This window comes from Thunnus thynnus, chromosome 6 (genome assembly GCF_963924715.1).
Source record: "Thunnus thynnus chromosome 6, fThuThy2.1, whole genome shotgun sequence".
Classification (NCBI taxonomy): Eukaryota; Metazoa; Chordata; class Actinopteri; order Scombriformes; family Scombridae; genus Thunnus; species Thunnus thynnus.
The window spans coordinates 22062827-22086673 of NC_089522.1; the positions used below are offsets into that span (position 1 = coordinate 22062827).

Sequence of the window (23847 nt, forward strand, 5' to 3'; positions counted from 1 at the left end):
ATTCTGACTAGTGATTCCTAGTTACTTATTCTCTTTGCTCTACTTCATTCTTTCTGACCACCAGAGACACTGCTTACCACCTGGAGGACTAATAGTAACAAAAACGCCATGAGGAAGTCTTACTCACAGAACACTACGAGGACGCTAAGAAGATAGCTGCTACAGTATTACATGCTGTCACATTCATACTGTAGAAGTACGCAAATGTACGACAAAACAAATGTTGGGGTTGCACAACTATCTGACGGGGATTACACAGCAATGTAGTCCAGGATGTGGAAACATTCTTGGAAGCGCACTTGAAATCAAGCAGTACAGGAATTACTCTTAGCCTGTAACTATGAGCAATATTTTTTTAACAATCCATTTGGTTAAGTCACTGCTTTGATAAGGCATCATTTCTTATTTCAGCATGACATAAAAAAAAATATCAGACTATGAAAACCCAGCTGTCATTGCAACAAATGATTTCAATATCTGCACAAGACGCAGCTGGTCTGAAGTCACCCTGCAACTGTTCTGAAGAGATAAGGATTGATTGAAATATATAGCAGTTAGGATTATTTTTTCAAACGGATACCACTCTGGTTGAATTGGTGTTAAATGTACATGTCTATTTTTAAACATGTGTATATTGATGTCAGCCACAGTGTCTTTTTTGATGCTGCCACTAGAGGGCAACAAATTCCAAAAAAATTTAAATTCTGCACATTGTAGCTTTAATCAAATTGACATTACAGCTTTGGTGATTTACACCAGAGGAGTAGGGTGAATTTGTCATGCTGTCAGTATCTTTTCATTCCTGAAAGAAATGCTGTCAAATTAAAAGCCTGATTTCCCGTATATAAGGAGGGTTGGTCTTTTGGAATAGTCGTGGGGTCACAGATTTACTCCTGTCCCAGTAATATTCCAGTGTGAATACTCTTGACTCTTGGAAAATGGATGCTTAGGGCAAAGGCAAAAATCAGACGTCTAACAGCCATTTCAGGGTTTATATAAAGACTTATACAGAACTTCAAGACCCAAGAGTGCCCATATTTTATTAATGAACATCACATGTGTTGAGCTATTTTCAGGAAGCGACAAACAAGACTGTGGGTACCAACAGTACCACAATCTACCTTTAAGTGCCTGGAAAAAACACTTCTGCACCAATTACAATGTCTTAGAGACGTAAAAGGTTAAGGAGCTTCTAGCAAAGTCAGAAGCTAAAACAAAAGCTACACAGATATATGACCTGCTTCACTGATTGCTTGAAGATGAAAAGGAAACATTTCCAGGCTGCACAAGCCTTTCATTCTGGTGGCACGAGCCTATGTTCAGTTGAATTTGTAGGTATCAGTTTTGAATACCAGCATCACATGTGGATGTGATGGATATCCTCTGGTGGTCAGAAAAAAAGAAATCATACAGAATATAAGCTTTGAGGTTGCTGGGAGGGGGTGGGAGGGTGGGGGTGGGGGGGGGGTAAGGAATAGAAAATGGGTGATGTCAGGTGGGGAGGCCTGTGAGACAGAAGATCTACTATATAACATATAAATAAAATGAAACTTGGTGGATAGAAGAGAGAGGAAGGTTAAATAAAGAGAAGATGGAAATGAGCGAGGGGAAAATAGAAAAGAACAAATACAAACAGATGGACAGAGACACAGGTCCACTGAGGAATCTAGTGCGTGGTTTGCTACTAGATTTATAGGTGACTCTCTCTGACGTTTGGTGGTAAACCGTCCAGCCTGTAAAAATGAATATAAGAGGGAAGAAGAGAAGAAACAAGAGAGACACTTTGTAAAAGTGCACACAGACTGGGATGAGAAACCCCCACCATCAAAAGCAAAGGATACTAAGAAGGAGTGATGATAAATGGGAAATTTAATAATTATCGGTCTGATGATGGGATTTCAGCCAATAATTACATCTGATAATAGAGGTAAGGGTATTATGGGTGTGTGCTGAGGTTTTGTCCATGAAATTTGTTTTTCTTTTCGTTTATTATTAATCGCTTATTTGATAAGGACAAAATACACACTGGCAAACTGAAAACACAATTATGTATTGTACTGTGGTCTTAATAGCTTGGAGTAATCTGTCCCTAGAGGGGCTTTTGTTATAGCATACAAAGAGTAAATACACTAGATTTTAAGGATAAAATCTAGCAACAAATCCTAGTGTTATAAATCACGTCAGAATGACCCAATAACACAGGGTGAAGACATTGTTCCAATAAATATGATATGCTAATATTAGGAAAATACATTTACATCACCAAATTTGAAAGAAAGAAATCAGCCAGTTTTACACCATTTAAGGTTTTGTAACTGGTTTCAAAAATTACACTGAGTCTTACATTTAACAAAAAGATTTCAGATAGAAATCCAGTCATCAGCAGCACAAACCTGTTGATTTCTTGACATCTTAAGTAGTACTACCTTGTAGGTATTGTATAAATCAATTGCCCTTTTCAATCTATAAGGAACGGTCAGACATGCAAATAACTAGTTCCTAGTGGAAGATTTTAAAAAGGGAACAGTGACATTTCAATGTCAAAGTTTAGTTATGAGTGAAGAAATGGCCCCAAACTGCCCCCAAAAAACCCAACTGTACCAAGCAGTTACAGTGGTCTTTCTCATTGCTCACTTCATAACAGTGTTAAACTATAAACAGAGCCAGCAGATGTCATTGGTTGTTATAAACAGAAACAGAGTTTGCAGTTTTGCAAAAGTCATAGAGGTTAGAGTTGCTTAAAACTGCCTGTTAGTTTGTGCATCTGTCTAACTTGCAATAGAATAACTAACTAGAATAACAGCCTGGTTGCTGATTTGGTAACAAAATGGCTATGGAAAAACCATTAGACAAATTCTGATCCTCATTACACTCATACTGTGGATTATAGTAGGATTAGTGTGGATCATTTTCCACTGTTTTATAGTAATATTTTTGGATAATTGCATATCAAACAACTATTCTTTGGGACATGCAAATTGTGTATGAACATAATCAACAAATGAGCTGACTTTACTACATCATGTGAACTTGTTTCACAGTTAAATTACCAACCTCAACATCTCAGACAATTATCGGTTATCAATATCAGCTCACAAAGTCCCAATCGGTGCATCCTTACCACTTATGACACAGATGGTACGTACAAGGGAGGACACCATGCATATATTGATTACATGGATTTCTAATCACAGGTGCCACTGCTTTCCTCTGATAGATGCTAACCATCTGATAAGTACATTTTCAAATGTTTGCATCTAACTTTAATGTTAGTGAATAGATGCAGTAATTTAAGTGGTCCTACATAGCAAGTTTACAGTCGTTCAGTTAAAATGAGGTGATCCTGTTCATGTCTGAAATCCTTCAAGATGAGACTCTTTTGATCCTCTACTTGTAAAAAGTTGCCCATGTATGGACAACATTAACACTTGAGGCATTTACCTTAACCCTAATGGCTGTTCAGTAAATTGTATGCTTCATCTTTAAAAAGATGAAACATGCAATCTTCCTTACAGAGTGTTTGTAAAACCTATAATGTGTACCTTGGCCAGGACCTGCTTGGTTAGTCATCCCGTCACCGTGTAGCCCCCCAGAGTAGATGTTGTCTGAGGAGAAAGAGCCCTTCAAGGAACAGGGTTGCTGGGTGTGGACCTGCTCTGGGGCGGTGCAGGGCTGATTGCTGGAGCTGGAGCTGCCACTGGAGTAGGCAGAGCCATCTGACAGAACTGAACTTTTAGCAGGGGAGCCAGAAGAACTGGCAGCACTCTCGCCTTGTTGCAAAAAAAGAAAAAGAGGGAAAAAAAAAAAAAGTGTGAGTCAGTCAGAGTGAATCACTCTGTGAATCACACATTCCTATGGTTTTCTGAGCCTGACGCCATTCTTGTGTTTTCCACTTTGACAAAATGCGTGCTTCTAACTGAAAATGCTCTCTCATATACACGAACCATAATATAAACCACTTATCACCCCAGCATCCCAACCCACACACCTTTCCTCTCAGCAGCAGTGGTGTTGAGATTGTTTCTGAGCTGCTGCACCATCGGATTGAGCAGTTTTCCAGCCTTCAGCTTGTGTTTGCTGGCCCTGCGCCTGCGGCCACTTGGAGGTGCAGCATGAAGTAGTCCAACATTGGAGGGCAGTGTTTTGCCCAGCTCCTTGTACAGACGCTCAATCTCATTCCTCTGGAAAGCCTGCAGCTCAGAGATTTCCTTCATGTGTCTAGTGAGAAGTTATAGGGAGAGAAGAGACACAAATGAACTTTTCTGAAAGGTCATGATAGGCTGCTGGTCTATTTTATGGTTTTTTTGTTCAGCAGTTTGTTCTCCACATCTTTCCACTAAAGCCTCTATCATTATGCAAGCAGTCATTTGCTTGCAGCTATTAACATCTATCAAAAGACCTTCTCTCCTGATTGCATGTCTCCTTTTTATTACAAAGCAAAGTTTTGTCGACTTAGCTGTAGGCTGTAATGTCACTGAAAATATTTAGAGAAGATAACAGCATGCCATAAAGGTCCAAAGTATTCTGTCCGCATGGAGTTTGTGCAAAATTAATGCTTGAAAGTTCATGTTATAACTGCAACCACAATCGTTTTTACAGTATGAATGAGTTATCTCATAAGATCACTGTTTTTCAATTAAGCGACAAATATAAAGATATCTGTTTCATAATCAATCATTTTGGGGGATGATATGCCTCCTTTAACAGAGATGTCATGCCTTCCAGCCAGCCATGACTATTAAACATGATTAGTAATCAGTTAATCGCTATGATAATCCAATTTTTATGTCATATATTTATTGACTGTTAACATAATATTGTTTTCTGCCAAATGCTACAACCTCTGTTGACTATGCACAGGGCCATACCTGCACATATAGTATGCTACTGTGGATACAGTTGTAATATCGTGTAACATAAATTTAAGCCGTATCCACCAGGACTCTTTTTTCACCTAATAGTGGTTCTGGCTACCACTGTTGAAAACTGGAATAATGTGTGCCATCTTCACTAATTGAAAACCTTTTTGCAATATAAGCAGATTCATTTATAAATAAAGGCAGGAAGAACCAAGTACTGTAACGTGACCATTCATACTGCTGACGGACTTTGCAACACATTTGTGCCACTGTGGGTGAGTGTGTGTGTGTGTGTGTGTAGGTTGCTTTACTTTTCTCTCAGTTTCTGTAGTTCTTTCCTCATATCTGCATCCTCAAACTCGGAGTCATTGTCACTGCTGATGTAAGATGAGTAGGCATGTCCTGCAGAAGGCGAAGGAGCGTGACCATTCATTGCCACGGGCTGTCGGCTTGGTGAATCAGAGCTCTGCTCACTTTTGCTCCGACCAGAGCGCCGCAGGAAGGCCACTGCCCTCTTCATGAGGTCGCTTCCGCTGTGCTCAGACAGGGCATGAGGTGGGGGAGCAGGGTGGGCCGGAGGAAGGGCTATGCTGCTGCTGTCTTCGTCGCCTGAGTCAGAGCCGATGTTAGAGGAGTGGTGGAAGTGGTGATGAGTTGGAGTGTCAATGGTTTGGGCCCGTGGGATATGGCGTGGGGTGACATCAGGACTGGAAACGGAGGTGGTCTTGTAGAAGTTAGGTGGGGCAGAGTAGCGATTACTAATGTGGGGTTTGGATGTTCCTGCTTTCTCATCATCAGCTGTCAAAGAGGACCTGCCGGCAGCCACACAGCTCTTGTCTTTCCTGCCTGGGCCTTGAGTCTGGCTGCGAGTCCCTCCAGAACCACTAGAGGGTGCTGGGGAAGTGCAGGTGCTGCTACTTGTCTTGCTTTTCTCTAAGCGACAAATGACATCCGGTGGAGTGGGGACGATCTGGTAGGAAGAGAAGCCCATGTTCATAACAAAATTAGAGTCCATAAACATCATCAACTAATGCAATGTTCAAGCAACAAACTGGACACAGGACAAACTGGTATGACTCAAGACCTGTAATATAATTGAATTTGGTCAATGACATTTATATTGACCAGATCATCACCAGTTCTCAAAGTGGATTCTTACTTGAAAACGGCTTTTGGAGCTATATGAACTGGAGCTGGCGGTCAAATCTCTTCTGTTTAAAACCCTGTTGGTGGCTAAAGGAGAAGGAAGAAGAACGCTTTACTAAACATACTATTCTCAAACAATAATGCGGTCATAATGTGACATGAATATGAACGTCACATCAAAAATGTTACCTACCAGCCACTGCAGAGTCACTTAATGCGCCCACACTATCTGTGCGCTCTGGGATCTGAGGCTATAAGAGAAAGAGAGAAGGGTGTGTATGTGGGAGGTTGTAATCATTTGAATAGTGGCAAGTTGTGTTAGCAGTGTGCTATGCTAGCCATTATCCTCTACTGACCTCAGTTTAGCCTGAATGAGTCAGACCCTGATTCGTGTTTGGTAGCAGACACACACACACACACACACACACACACACACAAAAAAACCACACACAAAATGAAGCTGCCAGAGGAAGAGATTATAATGAATTACAGGGCTGACAGCAGTAATTTTGTTATCCTCCCCTCTTTCTAAGCACAGTATTAATCTTGCTCTTTACAGCCAATTGTCAAATCAATAGCAAAGTGCAGGACAACGATTCAGTGACGCTGCCATTACCTTAGAATGCTCACATTCACACACAGACACACAGTATATTTTACCAGTGGCTCCCCCTTCTTCTTCATAAGTGCTCCCTCAGTGCTTTGGCCATCTGAGACTGGTGGTGAGGTGACTCCCTCTGTACTGGAGGCATGGGGGTCAGACGTAGAGCTGGAGGGCTGAGAGGGAGCATGCTCCTGGTACAAGAGGTTTCTCAGCTTCTCATCCAAAGTCTTGATTGTGCGGTCAACAAACTCCACCCTGCGTGGTCCCTCACCGTCCGACTCCCCTGGCCCTCCGCTCGCTGGCTGCTGGTGGCTTGATGACTGGGAGTTCTGGGATGTCTGATGTGCTGGACTCTGGGGCTGAGAGGTGACTGTCCCAGGCTGCATGGATGTGGCGTAGGGCTGCTGCAGGACCACAGACTGATGGGAGGCCAGCTGAGGGGGTAGTTCTCCAGTAGGACTGGCCTTTTGATTGGGCTGATTAGTTTGTGAGGAGGCCAAACCACCAGCTGCTCCTCTTTCAGTGGTATTCACATCCAGAGAGACAGGTGGCACAATAGCGCAGCATGGCATGTCCTTTACCATAGAGACAGCAGAGATGCAAGGCTCTTCCACGGGAGGGGAGCTGTGATGGCTGACACCAGCAGCAGCAGCAAGGGCATTTTTAGTTACACAGGGCTCAGGCTGTTGGACATGGGCTTTGCCAATGTTTTGGTCTTTAGGTTGCGCTGAGGTCTGAGCTGCAGGGGGCAGAGAGGAGGAGGACGGGCTTTGGGAAGATAAAGATGCGACCGGGGTAGATACTGCAGTGGTGCTGCTATTGGGCCTGACTGATGATGAGGCAGACTTTTCGGATTCTAGAGAAATAAAAAGATCAGCGTAAATTAGGAGGCTAACAGATTGGGAGCAGCTAAGGCCATGAAGAAGAGAGGCTGCATCCTGTAGGTGCCAGAGTATTACATCATTGCTTGTCTTCCCCCATCAGGCTCTGTCAGCTGGAGTATAAATCCTGCCCTTCATTTCTGCCTAGAACCACTGCAGAAGCACTCTTATATAACTGACCGCAACAGCTAAACTGCACAGATGCACACTCTAATGCATGTGCAGCGTCTTCACTATCAACAGCAGCAAATAAAACACAAATGATTCAGTTTAATCTGTAAAAATATATTTACACTATATGAAAGCATTTTTGTTTTTTAGTAAGTATTAGATCTGAGGACATCAGGGAAGCATGAATGATAATATATATTTATGAGTGTGCGGCATACCCTGGGCTGTAGAGGTGTGAGATGTAGTCGGCTCTTTGTCTAGCATGGGCGTCTCAGCCACAGGGCAGATGATAAACCAGCGCTTGCCAGTGTGGAGGACTGTCAAGGACAGAGAAACATCTACTTTAAAAATCAATTCAGTAGAAGAGATAAAGAGGACTGACTGTCCACCTTAAAAGGAAAATAAGAAATAAACAGACTGAATTAATATGAATTTGTGAATACCGATACCAATAAGAATGCTAATATACAGGGAAGCAGTTGTGTCTGAGTTTAACTAGAACTGAAGACTGTGAGTGGATTTTGTTTGAGTTAATATACAATTTTCCAGGTGGTAAAAAGTCTTACCATTTTGCTGGTACACAAGCTGTGGGGTGCTGGGTGCAGAAGCCTTCAATCCCTAAAAAAAACAGAAGGGTTACTACACAGAGTGTGCATCAATTTAATAGATATTTAAAAGGTTTCCACAACCAGCCAAAGATCAGAAGCTTAGAAATAAATTTAGTTAGATCAAAATGCCACATCAGCAAGAATGGTATTTTTGGCAGCTCTTGTTGGCAGCGTTGCATGCAAAGTCATCTCGAGAGTGCTGTCAAGTTAAGTCAAGACAATTTTATTTATAGAGCTCCAAATCATAACCGAAGTTATCTTAGGGCACTTTTCATATAGAGGAGGTGTAGACGTACACTTTATGGTATTATTTACAGAGACGCAACATTGCCCCATGAGCAAGCACTTTGTAACACTGGCAAGGAAAAACTCCCTTTTAACGGGAAGAAACCTCGAGCAGAACCAGGGTCTGGGTAGGCGGCCATTTGCCTCGATAGTCAGGATGATTGTGGACAGATTACAACTATTAACTGTCAACCGGTGCTGCTACTGTTCCACGCTCCAGTCCAGTAGGTGGTGGTAACTCACCTATAAGTTAGTTTGCCAACCGCCATCAAAACTAAAAGAAGAAGAAGAAGAAGAAGGTCCTTTCTCACCTCTGTTCCTTCAGCGCCAGCTCCTTCACTCTGTTTGGGACTACCTCCCTGCTCAGAGGTCTTCTCACCCTCAGTGTCCTCACTGAGCATGTCCATAGCTTTGTCCACAATGTCCTTCAGCTGCTCAATGAACACTTCTTTCTCTAGAGGCAGGATGAAATCATTCTCCACCTGAGGGTAAGGATGGTGGAACAGGCAACAGAACGTTAAAGGGTTTTCTTACTTATCAATGCTTCAAATAAAACTGTGCTCATGGTCGGTGCCAGGAAGAAAAACAGATGTTCAAACATGTTTAGGAAGAATATAGATATATTTTGGGATTAGAGGAGCGATATGAAGTAGAGCCCAATCGATACTGGATTTTTGGGGCCGATATTAGGGAGTAAAAAAATTCTGATATTGATATATTGACCGATATGCTTCATATATGCTTAGACACATATTTTTTGCAATGATCCCTCAAATATCAAACACATACATATAATTAAACTTGAATTAAGAAAACGGATCAGATATACATACACATAACATTGGCACATAACAGACAACATATACGCCAATACCGATATATCTGGGATAGGCCAATATCGGCTGACTGATATATCGGTCGGGCTCTAATATGAAGTGAGAGAGAGAGACAAAGATTTTTTGCTGCATTGCAGCTGAGAACAGCAACACAGGGAGTTTCAGAGTTCTGAGCCATAGCAAAGCATCTGACAATGAACAGCTTACAGCACACTGCAAAAGCTTTTGCATCAATTGAATTTGAAGTATTTTCCTCCATACCATGTATGTAGCAATCTCTTCTGGTGCATCTCCATCCAGGTCAAACTTGAAAGTGACCATCTTATGGTTATGAGTTTCCAACTGACACTCTACCATCTTATCCCCTGTGTTACACACCTGCAGCGAGAAGGGACAGAATAAATACATCATCTACTATCACATTAGTTTTTAACATGGGCTGCAAGAGATTCTTGTTGGAAGATGGCTACACACATTTAGCATGCTGAGCTTTGGTCTGCTTATCTTCTCTTGCCGAGAGCGAGTGCGTGTTGACCTGCGGTGGTGTTTGCGGGCTTTCCCCTCGCCTTTACCTCCATGTGTCCCCTCATAACCATCACTCATCTCCTTCCCTGACGTGGCATCAGAGTTGACACTGCTATTGGGGAGGAAACGATTACAGAAATGAGCACAAGTATTGCTTTATTCATGAATACTTAAATACCCAATAAAAAGCTCTACATTTAGGGTATATGCGACCTAAGATTAAAATGTAACTGCAGTTGTAAATAGTGCCTATCATAAACTAAAAAAAACAACAACAAATATGTACACACGTGTTCACAACTGTCTATTCATGTCTATGCCCAAATAAAAAGGGTGAGATAGGTGTGTGAGATAGGTGTGAATAAGGTGTGTGATATATAAACAGGAATTCAAACCAAATTCAATTTGAAACGGTAGCTCTTGTGTCACACAATCATCTGGGTACAATAGACAGATTTTATACTGGAAATGGAAGGAGGTTAATGGTTTTTACCTCCTTCCTCAGTATGGAGCTTAGTGAGTTTAAGGTTTTGTTAAGTTTATTGCTTCTCTGGAATGCCTGCAGGATTTGGTAAAAGTCAGATTTATCAGCCATGGGTGACGCTTAACTCCCCACTAGCTTAAAGAGGATATAGATTCGTGGCAGATTAGCTATCTGCTACCCATTATGAAGGAACAACTGCAATTTCTGAAATTAAAAAGGAATCTCAGCTGCTGCTGGTCACGATGATACAAGAGATCAACAGATGCCATCAGAGTCCTCTCTGGTTTTATAGACATGTTTATGTCTAGTTGGAAAACTGTCCTTTGGTCAACATTCTGCCAGAGAAAATTATCAACTAAATCCACATCACGAAACGAATAACCATTTTACTTTATGAGGAACAGCTAGGTAGTTACAAGTTGTTTTATCATTTGTGAGATTGGTGGAATGTTTTGTAAAGGTTAACAATATTTTTGCCTTATGGAGTTTAAAACACAATAACAGAACAGACACACAGACATTGCCTATGATGGCGCTTAAAGCTTTTTTTTTTTTTTAAACTTTTCTTCGAAAGATGAGAGAGCAATGGATTGCAAGTTCTGCTACGCATCCTTTCAACGTGGCATTTTTCTACTGTAACAGTGTAAACAATAGAGCATCTAATTCTTTGAGTCTGAATTAAGTGAAAAGGGAAAACTGTTTAAGTACTTATGCAAATGTCAACATTCATGTCACTATATGTTGTTCTTGGGATTAATGTCAATTTGACAACACGAGAGAGCTATCTGAGATTACCCTAATCCAATATGCATTTATTAGAATCACAATCCCCAGCTTGTCACCTGCAAAGATGGCTGAGGGAAAATACTTGAAGGTAGTACCTGTCATAGCTCTGCCCTCCGCTTTGTTTCTCTGAAACTTGATCCTACAGAGAAAACAGAATCCACAAGCAAACAAGAGACAATTAATAATGGAGAATAAAGGTATTTCATTTTAGGTTACGTTCCTGACAGTGACTTGAGAGGAGGTTCTGTAATTCTGCGTATGAGTGCATTGGTATATTTACAAAGTAAAGTGGGCAGAGGAAGAAATACTCAGTGGGGACTAAAAAGTGTGAAAATGAGTCACGAGTCCATACCTCCATGTAAATCTCTGTTGGACCCTGACTTGCAGCTCCTGTGAGAGCACTGAGCTGTTTCTGCTGAGTCAGACTGGAACTGGCAGACCCAGACAATGCTCTCTGAGAGTCAGAGGGTTGCAGCACAGGAATCTGGCTCTGAACCTGACTCTGGACCTGCAGGGGCAGCTGGCATGGGTTCCTCTGATCCAGCTGGGCAGCAGCAGCAGCTGTGCCCAGGTCTAACCCATTCTGCAAAGGCAGGGAGAAGACTGCAGGTTGGGTCAGCTGAGCGGGTTGGACTGGCTGAGCAGCAGGGACAAGCTCAGGATGGCTGACCTGGGCCGGCTGAGGAACCTGCTATAAAAGACAAATTATAAATTATTATTATACATAATCATGTTATCTTGGAAGACTCTGAATCCTTTGTAGACACTTAAAAGATATTTCCAACATGTTTTAATCAATTTCTTTATAAGAATACCTCTAAAATAGAAATTATAAATATTCATTATCCTTCAGCCACAGAGTAGCACAGTTACTCTATAAACAAAGCTTGTTTGTGACACAAAAATATGAAATAACAACTTGACAGAGATTATCTTAATCAAACCACCCTTAACACACACAAAAACTCAATTTCCAGCTCACACCTTCTTGGTAAACATCTGCACTCCACTGCAGCCATCATAATTACCTGTATCAGAGGCTGAGTGCTGCCATTTGTGGGAGGGTGTGTGTTCTGGGATGAGGCAGTGTGTGCATGTATGGGGTGTGTGGGTAGAGCTGATAAAAATGCAGGTTGTGAGTAAGAAGCTTCAGATTTAATGCTCTGGGGCTGATGTTGTGGGGATGTGGGTCCCATTTTACCAAGCACAGATGAAGGGGAAGGTTTGAGGGACACTGGGATGGGTGAAACTAATGCATTTTCAATGTGCAGAGGGGAAAGGGGAGACACAGAAGGGGTTACTGGGACAGTCTGTCCAGGAGAAAGGAAAATGTGATTAAGAGAAGAGGAGGTTGAAGGGTCAGGGGCAGTGTAGGATTGAGGGTAGGAGGATTCACAGTCAGTCACAGCTGTCATCACCTGGACTGTGGGATACTGTGAAGGAAACGGAAGGGAAAAGGAAAAAAAAGGAAGAAAAGAGGAAAATCAAATAATCTAAACAACAAGGTTCAAACACCGGAGTCTATATTGTTACTGTTCTATTAATATAATCAAATCTAGAAAAAAATTGGTAAAAAAACACAACACGCAAGAACAGGTACCATCCGGATAAGATATTTTTGAAAGTCGTGACAACAGACTGACAATACCTGGGATGGGTGTGTTGGTGGTAGCGAGGTTGAAATCTGTGGAGGTTGCAGCTGCTGGTGGACAGCAGCCTGAGCCATTGACTGTTGAAGAGGTAGTGCCTGAGCGGGGACACCTGAAGCTGACTGGGTGAGATTTTGCACATGGCTCTGTCCATCTTGTCCAAGCTGTGAAATGCTCTGACCAGGAGGAATATTCTACAGGAGAACAACACACCAAGAAGGGGGGAAAAAAAAGGGGGAGGAAGTTCAATGATGGCAGGGATTCCAGTTTCAACTCTCATTTTGGAAGTCTGCATTTCCTGCTATTGACCCAGATCAGAATAGCTCACATTTTCCATCCTGCCCCTGAGCCTAGAATCAGTCTGAATCTGCTACACATACAGGAGTACTGTGTACCACAGGACAGAAACAGTGCAAGCCTGGGAGGGCTGGCGGATGCAGTGGCTAAAAACCACTGTTATTGTTTTCATTACTGTTTCCATTATCTCTCTGTTGGCTGGTGTCTGAGGAAACTCCTGTTTATTGGGCTATTCTTTTTTTTCATTCATCTACTGTCCACCAACACAGCTGCTTCCAATTCAGCTGCACCAAATCAAAACCAGGCACCACAATATGAGTGGTATCAAAACTAATAACAGCACCGCCCTAAATAACAATGTTAACTTGTTTAAGTGCATTATCTCCTGTCCCTCCCACATTGAGTCCCACAGTGACAAAGTGTGTTGAGACAAAGGTGTTATACCTGATTCAGGAAAGCAGCGATGCAAAGATAGGGTTGAAACTGATGAAAAATGAAAACAGGGCGAGTTCAGAGGAGGGGAAACAAACATAAAATTCAAAACTAGGGCACTGTGGCACCTTGATACCATCTGCTGTATTAGTTATCAACACTGTACACTCACCTGTTGGGTCATATGAGCAGCCTGGCTATGCTGGGAAGAAGCTGGAGCAGTGGTAGACTGTGCAGGCAGGTAATGGCTTTGAGCTGGAGCAGTCTGTTGCTGCAGCACATTGAGGGCAGAATGTGCGTAGCTCTGAGAGCTAGCATCAGGTAGACCTGCAGCAGGGTAATTCTGATGTGTGGCTGCAACTTGTGCAACCAGGGTTGCTGCGTGATGAGGCTGAGAGGCAGGGGTCTGAACCTGTAGAACTGCTGACTGGGATACATCCTGGCTCAGTTGTGGAACTGCTGTCTGCATGGCTTTCTGACTGTGCTGCTGTAGAGTTGGAGTGTGTACTTGTTGCTGACCAGAAGACTGAAGGGTAGGCTGTGTCATTTGTTGGTGTATGGTATGCACAGTTTCTTGGATATGCTGGAGTTGAGGCTGAATGTAAGCTTGCCCAGCATTTTGTGTCTGTTGTATACTGGATTGAGTACTTTGCGTTAAGGGTTGTTGGTGCTCTTGCTGAACGTGTATTTGTTGGCTGTAAAGTGCTGGTGTAGTGGAGCTCAGACCAGGCTGCTGACTCTGCAGTTTGACTGCGGTTTGGACCTGCTGCAGTGCACTGGGAGCTTGTGCAGGGTGACACTGGGCCATGGCTGCCATAGTTGGGGCTACAGATGCAAGAGGGTAGCTTTGTGCTGGCTGCTGTGCTGGCAGGGTGGTTGCTGCAGCTGCAGTCTGTAGCTGAATTGTAGTAGGATATTCTGATGCAGACTGAGATTGTTGAGCTGGAGCCACACAGTTCTGACATATTTGTTGGACTTGTAAGGGAAATATTGAAGAGCTTGCCTGCTGCTGTTGGTGACTTAGTGCTTGGTAGCTCTGTGCAACATGTTGTGGCACAGCTGATGCTGAAATACTTGCTGCGGCTTGGGTTTGTTGCACATTTGAAGGTGTGTAGTTGGCAGCGCTGACTGCATGCTGGATGTTGACTGAACACAGACTAGCTGGAGCTGGTGCTGCAGCACTGGGCTGGCCAGGATATGGAGCAGCAGGGTAGCTGTGTCCAGGCTGGAGGTACTGCAGAGGTGTGTGCACTGCTGTGCTGGAAGAAGGCAGGCCCTGGACAGATAGTTGATTCTGGTGACCTGCAGAACTGGCCTATGGACACAAATGAGAGAAATTCAAGTTAGACTCTTTTGGCAATGAATTTTACTGGACAAGGATAAAATCCCACAAAAACGAGAAACAAAAAAGTGTGCCAATTACAAATCATACCGGATGCAAGTACAATGAGAGGATGAGGGATAAAAATAAGTTAAACATATAACATCTGTTTCAACAATGAGCAGGCAGTGACAGGTGTGAGATAAAATAAGGCACAAGGGAAAGACCAAGAGGAGGGGGATCAGACAGCCACCCTTCCTCCTTCAATCAGAAGCCATATATCCAAGAGCTAAGGAGGAAGACAGCTGTAGCATCGGGCCAGTAAAGCAGAAAGGAAAATTGTTAAAATCTGAGTTCTAGAAGGGATTGGTAAAGGTTAATCAGCAGGGAAACGTGATCTGTTAAAGATTGCGCCATTGTCCTTCAACAGAAGCAAGCTTATGATTTTTAAGAAGACGGTCAGCTCTGGAGGCCTATGCAGGCAGCAAGACTCAGACAGTAGACAGGGAATCAGATCACCTCCATGCAGAATAATGCTGTCCCTCCTACGGGCTGGGAGAAATCAGTTAAGCAGGTGTTGGCCCCATATGAGATACTAAAGTGATTTGTCTGCTATTGTGACCTACCACTCCTACTGCACCAGTAACTTGCTGCTCTCTGGCACAGAATTTATCCTTGCAGTCCAGGAGGAGTTCTTGGTCTCCAACCGAACTGCCACTCAGTAGATGACTCTTCAGGTTGCCATCTCCAGCACTGCGTGCAGGCCTGTGGGTGGCTGAGGTGTGCAGTGGGGAGGCGTGGGAGGGTGTGGTCTGACAAGGGGCTGCTTTGCGGCAGATTATATTCAACAGGGACTTTTGCAGCAGTGAGAAATCTGAGCAATCACTCGAACCCTTTGGCCTTCCATAACCAGGGGCGGTCATTGTTCCACCAGGGGACGGCTGGTGTCTAAAGTCACATGGACAGTGGTGTGTTGGCACAACATTAGTAGGATGGCGGTGTCTCCCCTCTAGTGACTTCAGAAGAAGCAAAGAGAGGCAGGCCTGGCACACATGGCTTCTATGCATTGCAAGATGGTGGTTATGATGAGAGGTTAAACTTAGAAGACCACTGAGGTCAGAGTGTCTGCGTCCACTTGGCGCAGGCAGTGACAAGTTCTCTGCCTTTGATGAAGATTTGATGCTGGTGTCACTAAAGCGGCGGGATTCGGTGGGTGATAAGACAGGGGAGACCCGCAGCACCGGCAGAGCACTCTGGGAGGGGAACCCATCCTCAGCCTCAGAGTGAAGCTCAGAGGGGTTGAGCTCTGATTGGTACTCTGGTACTGTGGGGGTGGGACTGATTGATCTCTGAGATTGAATGAGAGCATGGAGTTGAGCGATGTTGTTTGCCCTTTGAGTGTCAATAACGGGGGCACTTCCTCTCCGGGATGCAGCTCCCAAACGAGTCCTGTGCTCTGGGCTCAGCGCTGCCCCCCATACGTCACCCTTTTCACAGGAGTGAGGTCGATCTGTCAGAGCAGGGCTACTTCTCTGGCACTAATCAAGGAGCAACCCAAAAGCAAAATACAAGTTAATCGAAATGAACAGATTATAACCCAAAAAAACCCAAAACATGAGATATATGATGAGATGAGGATGAACAAGTTTTCTTGCAAGAACACATGAATGTATGAGAGCTATGTAACGTGCATGTCTATGATAATTAAGGTTGATCTGCACATATTCAAAAATATATGTCTTGACCTTGTAAATGAACATTTTTTAGTGTGTGGCTACAGCCTGTGCTCTGGTCCCAGGACACGTGACGTTGACTGCTTTCTGTGTATTTTAATAAATCTAAATGTATATGTTGGGTGTGTATGCTTCTGATACAGACCTGCTGTGTTGCCATAGTGATGGGCTCCAGCAGGGACTGGTAGAGGACACTCTGCTGGCTGCTGTGGGAGTCCGAGTACACAGTGGAGCCCATGCCACTGTCGAGTGTGCTGTCTGCTGCAGAGACACACAAATCATGCAGTCATAAAAAAGTCAAAGAAGATTAAACACATGTCTCTCTGACTGGTGGAGAGCAGAGTCTCTTACATGTCACTGAGGTGGCACTGGCTGGTAGGTTACGCAGCCGGTTGTGCTGGTCTGCCTCTGGCTCTTCTGGTTCAAGTAGTGGGGCCTGTCCTACATGTGCTGCCCCAGCAGAGATGCCCTGAGATGGTATCATCTGGACCCTGTGCACCCCTTCACCTTGATCCACTGGAACTGCAGCAGACACTGTTCTCTCTCTTCTCCATTTGATCAGTGCCACACGGTCCCTGATCGACTTTCCCACAGTCTTAGCATCACTCTCATGGAAGAAGCCAGACTCCACCTGACAAATGAAAAGGAAGAGCATGACTTCCAAGATATTTTTAGCATTGAGCATGTGAGAGAAGAGAGGGTGCATTAAAAGGAGAGTATGTGAGGGAGAGAGAAAGAAAGCAAGAAAAGGAAGGAATAGAAAATCTATTTTAAGGGGATCAGAGCAGTGGGGGATTATTCCCTTTGTCAGCAGCTTGGTTCATTGTTCAAGACAAAACTGAATGAACTATTACATCTGCAAACAACAAATAATAAGATACTATGCACAGGGCACAATGAAGTCACAAAAAAGTGAAGCCATGTATTAAACTGGTTACTGAGCTTTACCTCTTTTAGTACTTATGATGGCCAAACAAGCAGTACACAATGAAAGTACTTTCAAAACAATACTAGCCTACTAGTTAACGATGTGCGTTATAAAATGTCATCATAAACAGTTAAGTAATTAATCATTATTAGCACAGCGGCAAGAAAGAATGATCAGAAAATGCAGGTCAAGGACCATCAGTGGAGAAAAATCTAATTTCTCATGTTGCCTGTCTGCAGAGAAATTACTCATTCAAGCAGATGAGGAGTGACTTGACATGGCAGTATGCTGGCCATACAATCTCATTGTGCTGCTGGTCCACATGTCTGCTCTCATCCACAAGTCAATTGTTACAGAGAGAGGCCTTAATTTGTTTCCCTAGCTTCACAGTCTGGTCAAGGCCAAAATGGCATAAACAAAAGGGAGGGAAAGAGAGCAGACAAGAAAGAGGAACAGAGATGTGTGAGAGTGAGAGAGAAGTGGAGAAAAGGAAGATATTAGTTACAACAAGAGAGAAAAAGAAGGCCAGGAAAGCAGGTTAACTAACGGCCAGTAGATCAGTTGACCAAGTATTAAAGAAATACTTTATATACTTTAATACTTTACTTAAACACAATGTACAAATATATACTGCAGACTTCTTTGTGCAATATCTGATAACACATTGCAAATGCTCCTCTGTCCTGATGCAATAGATTGGACTAAGATAAAGCTGTATTAAAGTAACTTTCATGGATTTGTTTTTTTGTTGAGTCATGTTTTTTTGGGGGCCATTTTGAATAGTCCTGTCAAAAGGACAAATGTGATTTTAAAAAAAAAATCTCCCTGTATCATAGATGTCTCACTGATGATTTGGTCTCTCCAGTTTATCTGATGATATGTACCAGTTTATTTTTTCTCCCACCAAAACCTCTTTAAGGCTTTTAAAGACCAGACCATGACAGTGACTATGTTTACATTCTCCAACTGAAGTCTAACTCATCTTAACCCCATGCCCAAATTAAGGAAATTTTCATGGTGCTGCAGAATGTTAGATGAGTAATATCCAGACTTGAGGCTGGTACGTCATGGCTTCGACAGTGAGAGAAATCTTCAGTTTTTCTGGACCAGGCTTGTATTGCTGGGTCTATGGGTACCTTATCTGATGATGTTCACTGGAGAAAACCATGTAAACAAAATGAAAAAAATAAAACCGCAATCACTGTATTCCTGGAAGAGCAGAGTAAGTTATCACCAGCAATCTGCATTTGAGTGCATTCCCTGCTGATGAGATAGCAGCTAGAGCACACTAAGCCTAGGAAGCATGCAAAGCATGACAAACGGTATACTTGCATGGGTTAAAACTAACATACAACTGGAATGAAAATAAAGCAAAGAGTTTTGCAAAGGTCCAACCATGTCTACATGACATTGAAATATTTTAGGGGTGGACAACACAATGTAATCAAAAAAAGTAGTAAAGACAACTTACAGGATTGTAAATCCAGATTTATCTCAAGATATATTTATGTATGAACAAATTATTCAAACTTTATCTTCAATTATTTACTCACCATCTCTTGTGCCACAATTTCAGGGACCTCCTTTTCGAGGTCAAACGTGAACTCGATGGCTCCAGTCTCCTTGTACTTCCCTTTTAACTTCTTGTGGTCCTCCACCCACAATTTCAGGGCTATTGAGGCCTTTTTCCCATCATCCTCCTCAGCTAGCTCCACCCTGACACCTGTGTCCTCAGCAAAGAATGCATGGTTCAACAGATCCTTGATGGTATACCTGAGAGAAGGAACACCGAAGCTCAGACTCTGGCACATATGTGTAATACACACACACTGCTGCCACTTAGCTGTAATGTATAGATACATTTTTATACATTTTGGCCGAGTCCAAACACAGTAATCATACATGGACATGGATTACCTGTGCTGCTGGAAGAAACTCACTCACTGAACCCAATCATGCTTCTATAAAACAAAGCCACTGGAAGCTAATTAAGGGTTATTTTCCCCCTGTATACAAACTCATTATGTAACAGATTTGAAAGACACCCTGCAGATATAGAGAGAGACTGCAGTGCTGCTGAGAGCCCAACTGTCAGCGCCACAGCAATGAAGCGGGGGAGGTGAGACAAGGCATGAAAGATGAGAGGGCACCTTGCAGGCCCTATTGGCTGGAGACTGGACATTGATGGGGACAGTCACTCACCGCTCCTCTTTCTTTTGGCAGATACACTCCCCAATAATCTCCTTGATTTCAGGATCCATGACCTTGTTGTAGCTGGCCGGCTTCACTCCCTGAGGAAAAGGAAACATAAACAAAATGCTGAGGACACGCCATGAGAGGATGCTGTGTTGATGAAAAATAATGACGAAGGAAAAACAAAGGAAAGAGGGTGCAGAAATGTTTATGAAACATCAGTTTAAGTAATACTCCACCCCAGATCTTATCTTTTGAGTATCACAAACTCACACCCCGTAGGCTTTGTCGACTAGAGCATGGCAGCTCTAGTCAGTTTGAATCCATGTCGAACGCAATGGATTCCAATAACGATTAGTTTTCATGGAGTGAAAAGAGTATAAAAACATCAATAGAAACCTCTCAAACAACCCCTGCAACCTAATCAACTTCCTTACATCTGTGTGCTCAGTATGTTCCAAATTCATAGTTTCACCAAAGTATAGCTTAACACACAGTCTCTATCTCAATTGCCAGATACAGTATGACCTTTGTGAGCTTGTTGGTAGGTGGGTGTGTTGATTTGCTCATGTTGGAGCACCTGTTTCCTGCTTTTCCACTGATCAGGAGAAGCAGCGGTCTGAGAATGCCCTGGTTCCTGAAGTAGTTTGTTTGTAAACTACAATTACAGTACAGCTGGTGTAGTAAATTCCCATTATATTTTGACTGTTCAGAATATCCCATGCACATGGATAAGTGCATTTTTCCACTGTGAAAAGTGAATATTTGATACTCAATAGATTTTGGTTGCAATATAACTTCTGAAATGGTGGAAGTGTTGGTAATATTACATTTTCTTCACTCAGCAGTCTGACCTTCTTTACTAAGCCTATTTTTTTTAAAAGGTACATTTTGCCTAGTTATTCTCTCCATGGTGCAGCACTTGTGAGATCATTAAATTAAATTAAATATATAAATGGAGACACTCTCTATCTAAGAGATAAACTATATGCATCCTCTGGACTAAAATTCCTACCAATTATGCAGTTGCATGTTGAATGTACTCAGGGAGTAGTATAAAGCTATCAAGGTTTCTCTTTGATCAATTTCCTATTAATATCCTGCAGTAGTCCCTGCAGGCACTCTGATATGCATATGGTAACAATGCAGAGAACAGTATCTAGAGACAGCTGCACCGATGCTGCCCAACCATTAATATGGGCGTAGAGGCCTTCTCTTCTTTAACAGCAGGTGAAAGAGTCATCCCTCAGTTTCCAACCCTGCCAAGTCTCAAGAGTGGAAAATCAATACTCTTCATCAAATCAGGAAGTCTATCATGACTTCAGAAACCTCAGAATCTAAAAACAGTTTGCAGTAAGCTTTGTTAGCAGCGAGACACCCTTTGAAATGGAATGGAATACAGCCTTTAGGCTTTATCTAAAAAACAAAGGAGATTTGGACTCCCTCTGTGGCTCCATATGGCTCACTGGATTCTTCACCCAAGAAATTCAAGGCTGAGGATCTATCGGGCTGAAAACAAGAGAGCGGATTTTGGGCTCTAAAAAGCTGCAATTAATAACTCCCTGGACCCATATGTGGTGAAGCAACTTAAAACCATCCTTGACCTTACTATGCCCCATTTTACAGGTTCACTAAGCATGATCCCGAATAATTACAAAATACATACAAGAGGACTGTAGCACAAAGAAGCTTTTTTGCTGAGTAACACCGTACTGCTAGGAGAATGAAGAGGATATCTGCAGAAGTTTTGTTATTGATACATAAATACCTCTGTTTATTAATTTGTTTAAATAATTTATAAATGTGACAGCTAATGCATAATTAGTGCCTGTCCCTTTTTGTCTGTACAATAATAGCACAATGTTATGACAAGGTTATTATTGTTTGCTAATCCTTGAGAATGTTTAGAGATGGTACATATTCCATTACATCAATTAATTACATCAATTGTGATTCAACATAATAAAAATAGAAATGACCCAATCTGTCATTTTGGGCTACTGAATTAATCTATTTGAAATTCGCAGTAAGTTCTGTATTTTCCCTAACTATCCCCTTTCTGAAACAAACTGGAAAATTGTACAGAAGCTGGACTCACACTTGTGACTTTGCGGTAAATCTGAGCAGCATTCTGACACTCGGAGTATGGGTACTCTGAGGTGGCCATCTCTAGCATACACATGCCAAACGCATAGACATCCACTGCCTCATCATAGTGCTCTTCATACATCTCTGGAGCCATGAACTCTGGGGTACCTGAAGAGAGAGAGAGAGTGAGAGAGAGTCCAAAGGATAGATCATTTACTTCTTGACTATAAGAACCATAAATCTGCCAAGCTATATTTTTAAGTCTCCTACCTATGACGCTCTTAGCAAAGGAAGCCGCCTTCAGTGTTGCCAGTCCTAAATCACCAATCTTGACTGACCCCGTAGGTCCAGTGATAAAGATGTTATCACATTTGAGGTCCCTATGGATTATAGGAGGGGTCCTGGTGTGGAGAAAGTGAAGGCCTTTCAGGATCTGTCTGCACCAGCTCCTTAGCACCTTGGGCTTCATTACCTTGAATCGCTTCAGATAGCTGTAGGAAGGAGAGGGAAACACATTACCTTACAGACATAGAAAGGCTGACATTTCTCTGACACACTGTAGACACAAGTTAAGCAGTAAATTCACTTTAACCATGGTAAAAAAATCTATCTATGGTACAAATTGTTATCTGAATGTGTTTTCTTTCCACTTATTTGTCAGGGGAGTTGTCCGTACAATATCTGCTATTTACAGTACTCACGTTTTTAGCGTTCCTGATGTCATGAGCTCTGTTACTAAAACAATGCACTTCTTCCCTTTGAGGGGTGACTCCCAAAAGTCATAGAAACGGACAATGTTGGGATGTTGGAGACCCTTCAACATCTCTGCCTCCTCCTTAAAGCGCTGACGTTCCACTTTTGACAGCTTACGATCCTAGATGAAAGAGCACAGATGCAGAGGAGAAAGAAATAGTAAATACACAGCTCTAATTATAGATAACATCACATATTTGCTTCACAAGAACTACCAGATGGAAGAGGCCTTCTCCTTGAAGGCACTACCCTGCACATTTCAAATTCATACATCCAGTATGTTTTAGCAAGTTGGAAAGGGAGACTGAGTGAGAAAGAGGTTAGTGTCAGTCTCTGAGCCATATACCAGTCTCTAATTGGACCATATGTACTGTATATCACAGCTGAGAGTCTGCAGTTTGTGTGTGAGAACACTACAGATCAGTGGCTTTCTCAAACAGCAAAAAATGAGTGCATGAGTGTGATATTTTAAGTATATTTAAAGTGTAATATCAGTGACCTCTCATGTGTTTGTTTTAATATATACAGAAACACTGAGTCTATGTAAAGAGACATAGAAGGGTGACCAACCACAGTGACTCCAGGTCGAGAACGAACCCAGATATCAACGTGGTCACACCCACCACACACTGCAGCTAAAGGCTACATGTCATCTCTTCCATCTTTCTCCATTTCCTTCACTTGCTTGCTCGCTCTCTCATCCTCTACCTTTTACTCTTTCCCCACCCTCCCCCCATATCTGCAATCCGTCTCCCTCTCTGCACCCCTCACACCAACCACTCCCTTCTCCATCACCAAACATCCCCCGCACACACAGAAACGCATCATCGGTAACTGCTCCCTCTCAATCCCATCCCTCTCCAATCCACTGTAGTGCTGACCCCACTGTGAGGAGAAATTTCTCTAGGTGGAGCCAAGGGTAGCTTTACTGCGATTTCCCTTTTTTTCCTGACTACAACAGCAAAGACTTACATAACAAACACACATGTGAACTCAGCACTGAGCATGGGCTAGAAGCACAACCCCACCCCTCGCAGCGACGGACGACACTGATGGTGGAATGTGATGAACACAACCTAGCGAGATGTAATCTATTTAATTATTCAACCACAGTGGACTCCCCGGGAGATGAAACAGCAAATACAGAAATCAAACTAAATAGCCTAAAAACTGAACAGTGAAGCAAGATGTGCGGTGATGCAATATGTTGAAGAGTGGACTGATAAGATGATAAAGCATGGTGGGTGTGAGTGTGTGTGTGTGTGTGT

The 23847-nt window shown here is 42.7% G+C and overlaps 1 protein-coding gene across 9 annotated transcripts in view; it reads right to left on the minus strand.

Annotated features, from left to right (window-relative positions):
- Positions 1–23847, minus strand: part of LOC137184714 (serine/threonine-protein kinase WNK2-like) — a 48302-nt gene that overhangs the window by 4990 nt on the left and 19465 nt on the right. For 2 of the 9 annotated variants that reach the window (XM_067592648.1, XM_067592642.1), the window contains exons 3-28: positions 22528–22700; positions 22097–22317; positions 21837–21994; positions 19748–19836; positions 19099–19318; positions 16969–17248; positions 16763–16878; positions 15511–16422; positions 13736–14878; positions 13576–13614; positions 12834–13028; positions 12604–12618; positions 11538–11876; positions 11281–11324; positions 9865–10027; positions 9652–9768; positions 8866–9036; positions 8228–8279; positions 7880–7978; positions 6666–7465; positions 6199–6256; positions 6019–6092; positions 5171–5829; positions 3989–4218; positions 3543–3770; positions 1635–1733 (exon numbers count right to left, since the gene is read on the minus strand). In XM_067592648.1, coding sequence (XP_067448749.1) covers positions 1635–1733; positions 3543–3770; positions 3989–4218; positions 5171–5829; positions 6019–6092; positions 6199–6256; positions 6666–7465; positions 7880–7978; positions 8228–8279; positions 8866–9036; positions 9652–9768; positions 9865–10027; positions 11281–11324; positions 11538–11876; positions 12604–12618; positions 12834–13028; positions 13576–13614; positions 13736–14878; positions 15511–16422; positions 16763–16878; positions 16969–17248; positions 19099–19318; positions 19748–19836; positions 21837–21994; positions 22097–22317; positions 22528–22700 — 6694 coding nt within the window. The remainder of the gene's footprint in view (positions 1–1634; positions 1734–3542; positions 3771–3988; positions 4219–5170; positions 5830–6018; positions 6093–6198; positions 6257–6665; positions 7466–7879; positions 7979–8227; positions 8280–8865; positions 9037–9651; positions 9769–9864; positions 10028–11280; positions 11325–11537; positions 11877–12603; positions 12619–12833; positions 13029–13575; positions 13615–13735; positions 14879–15510; positions 16423–16762; positions 16879–16968; positions 17249–19098; positions 19319–19747; positions 19837–21836; positions 21995–22096; positions 22318–22527; positions 22701–23847) is intronic. The other 7 variants (XM_067592649.1, XM_067592650.1, XM_067592643.1 and 4 more) reach the window with 6 other exon arrangements.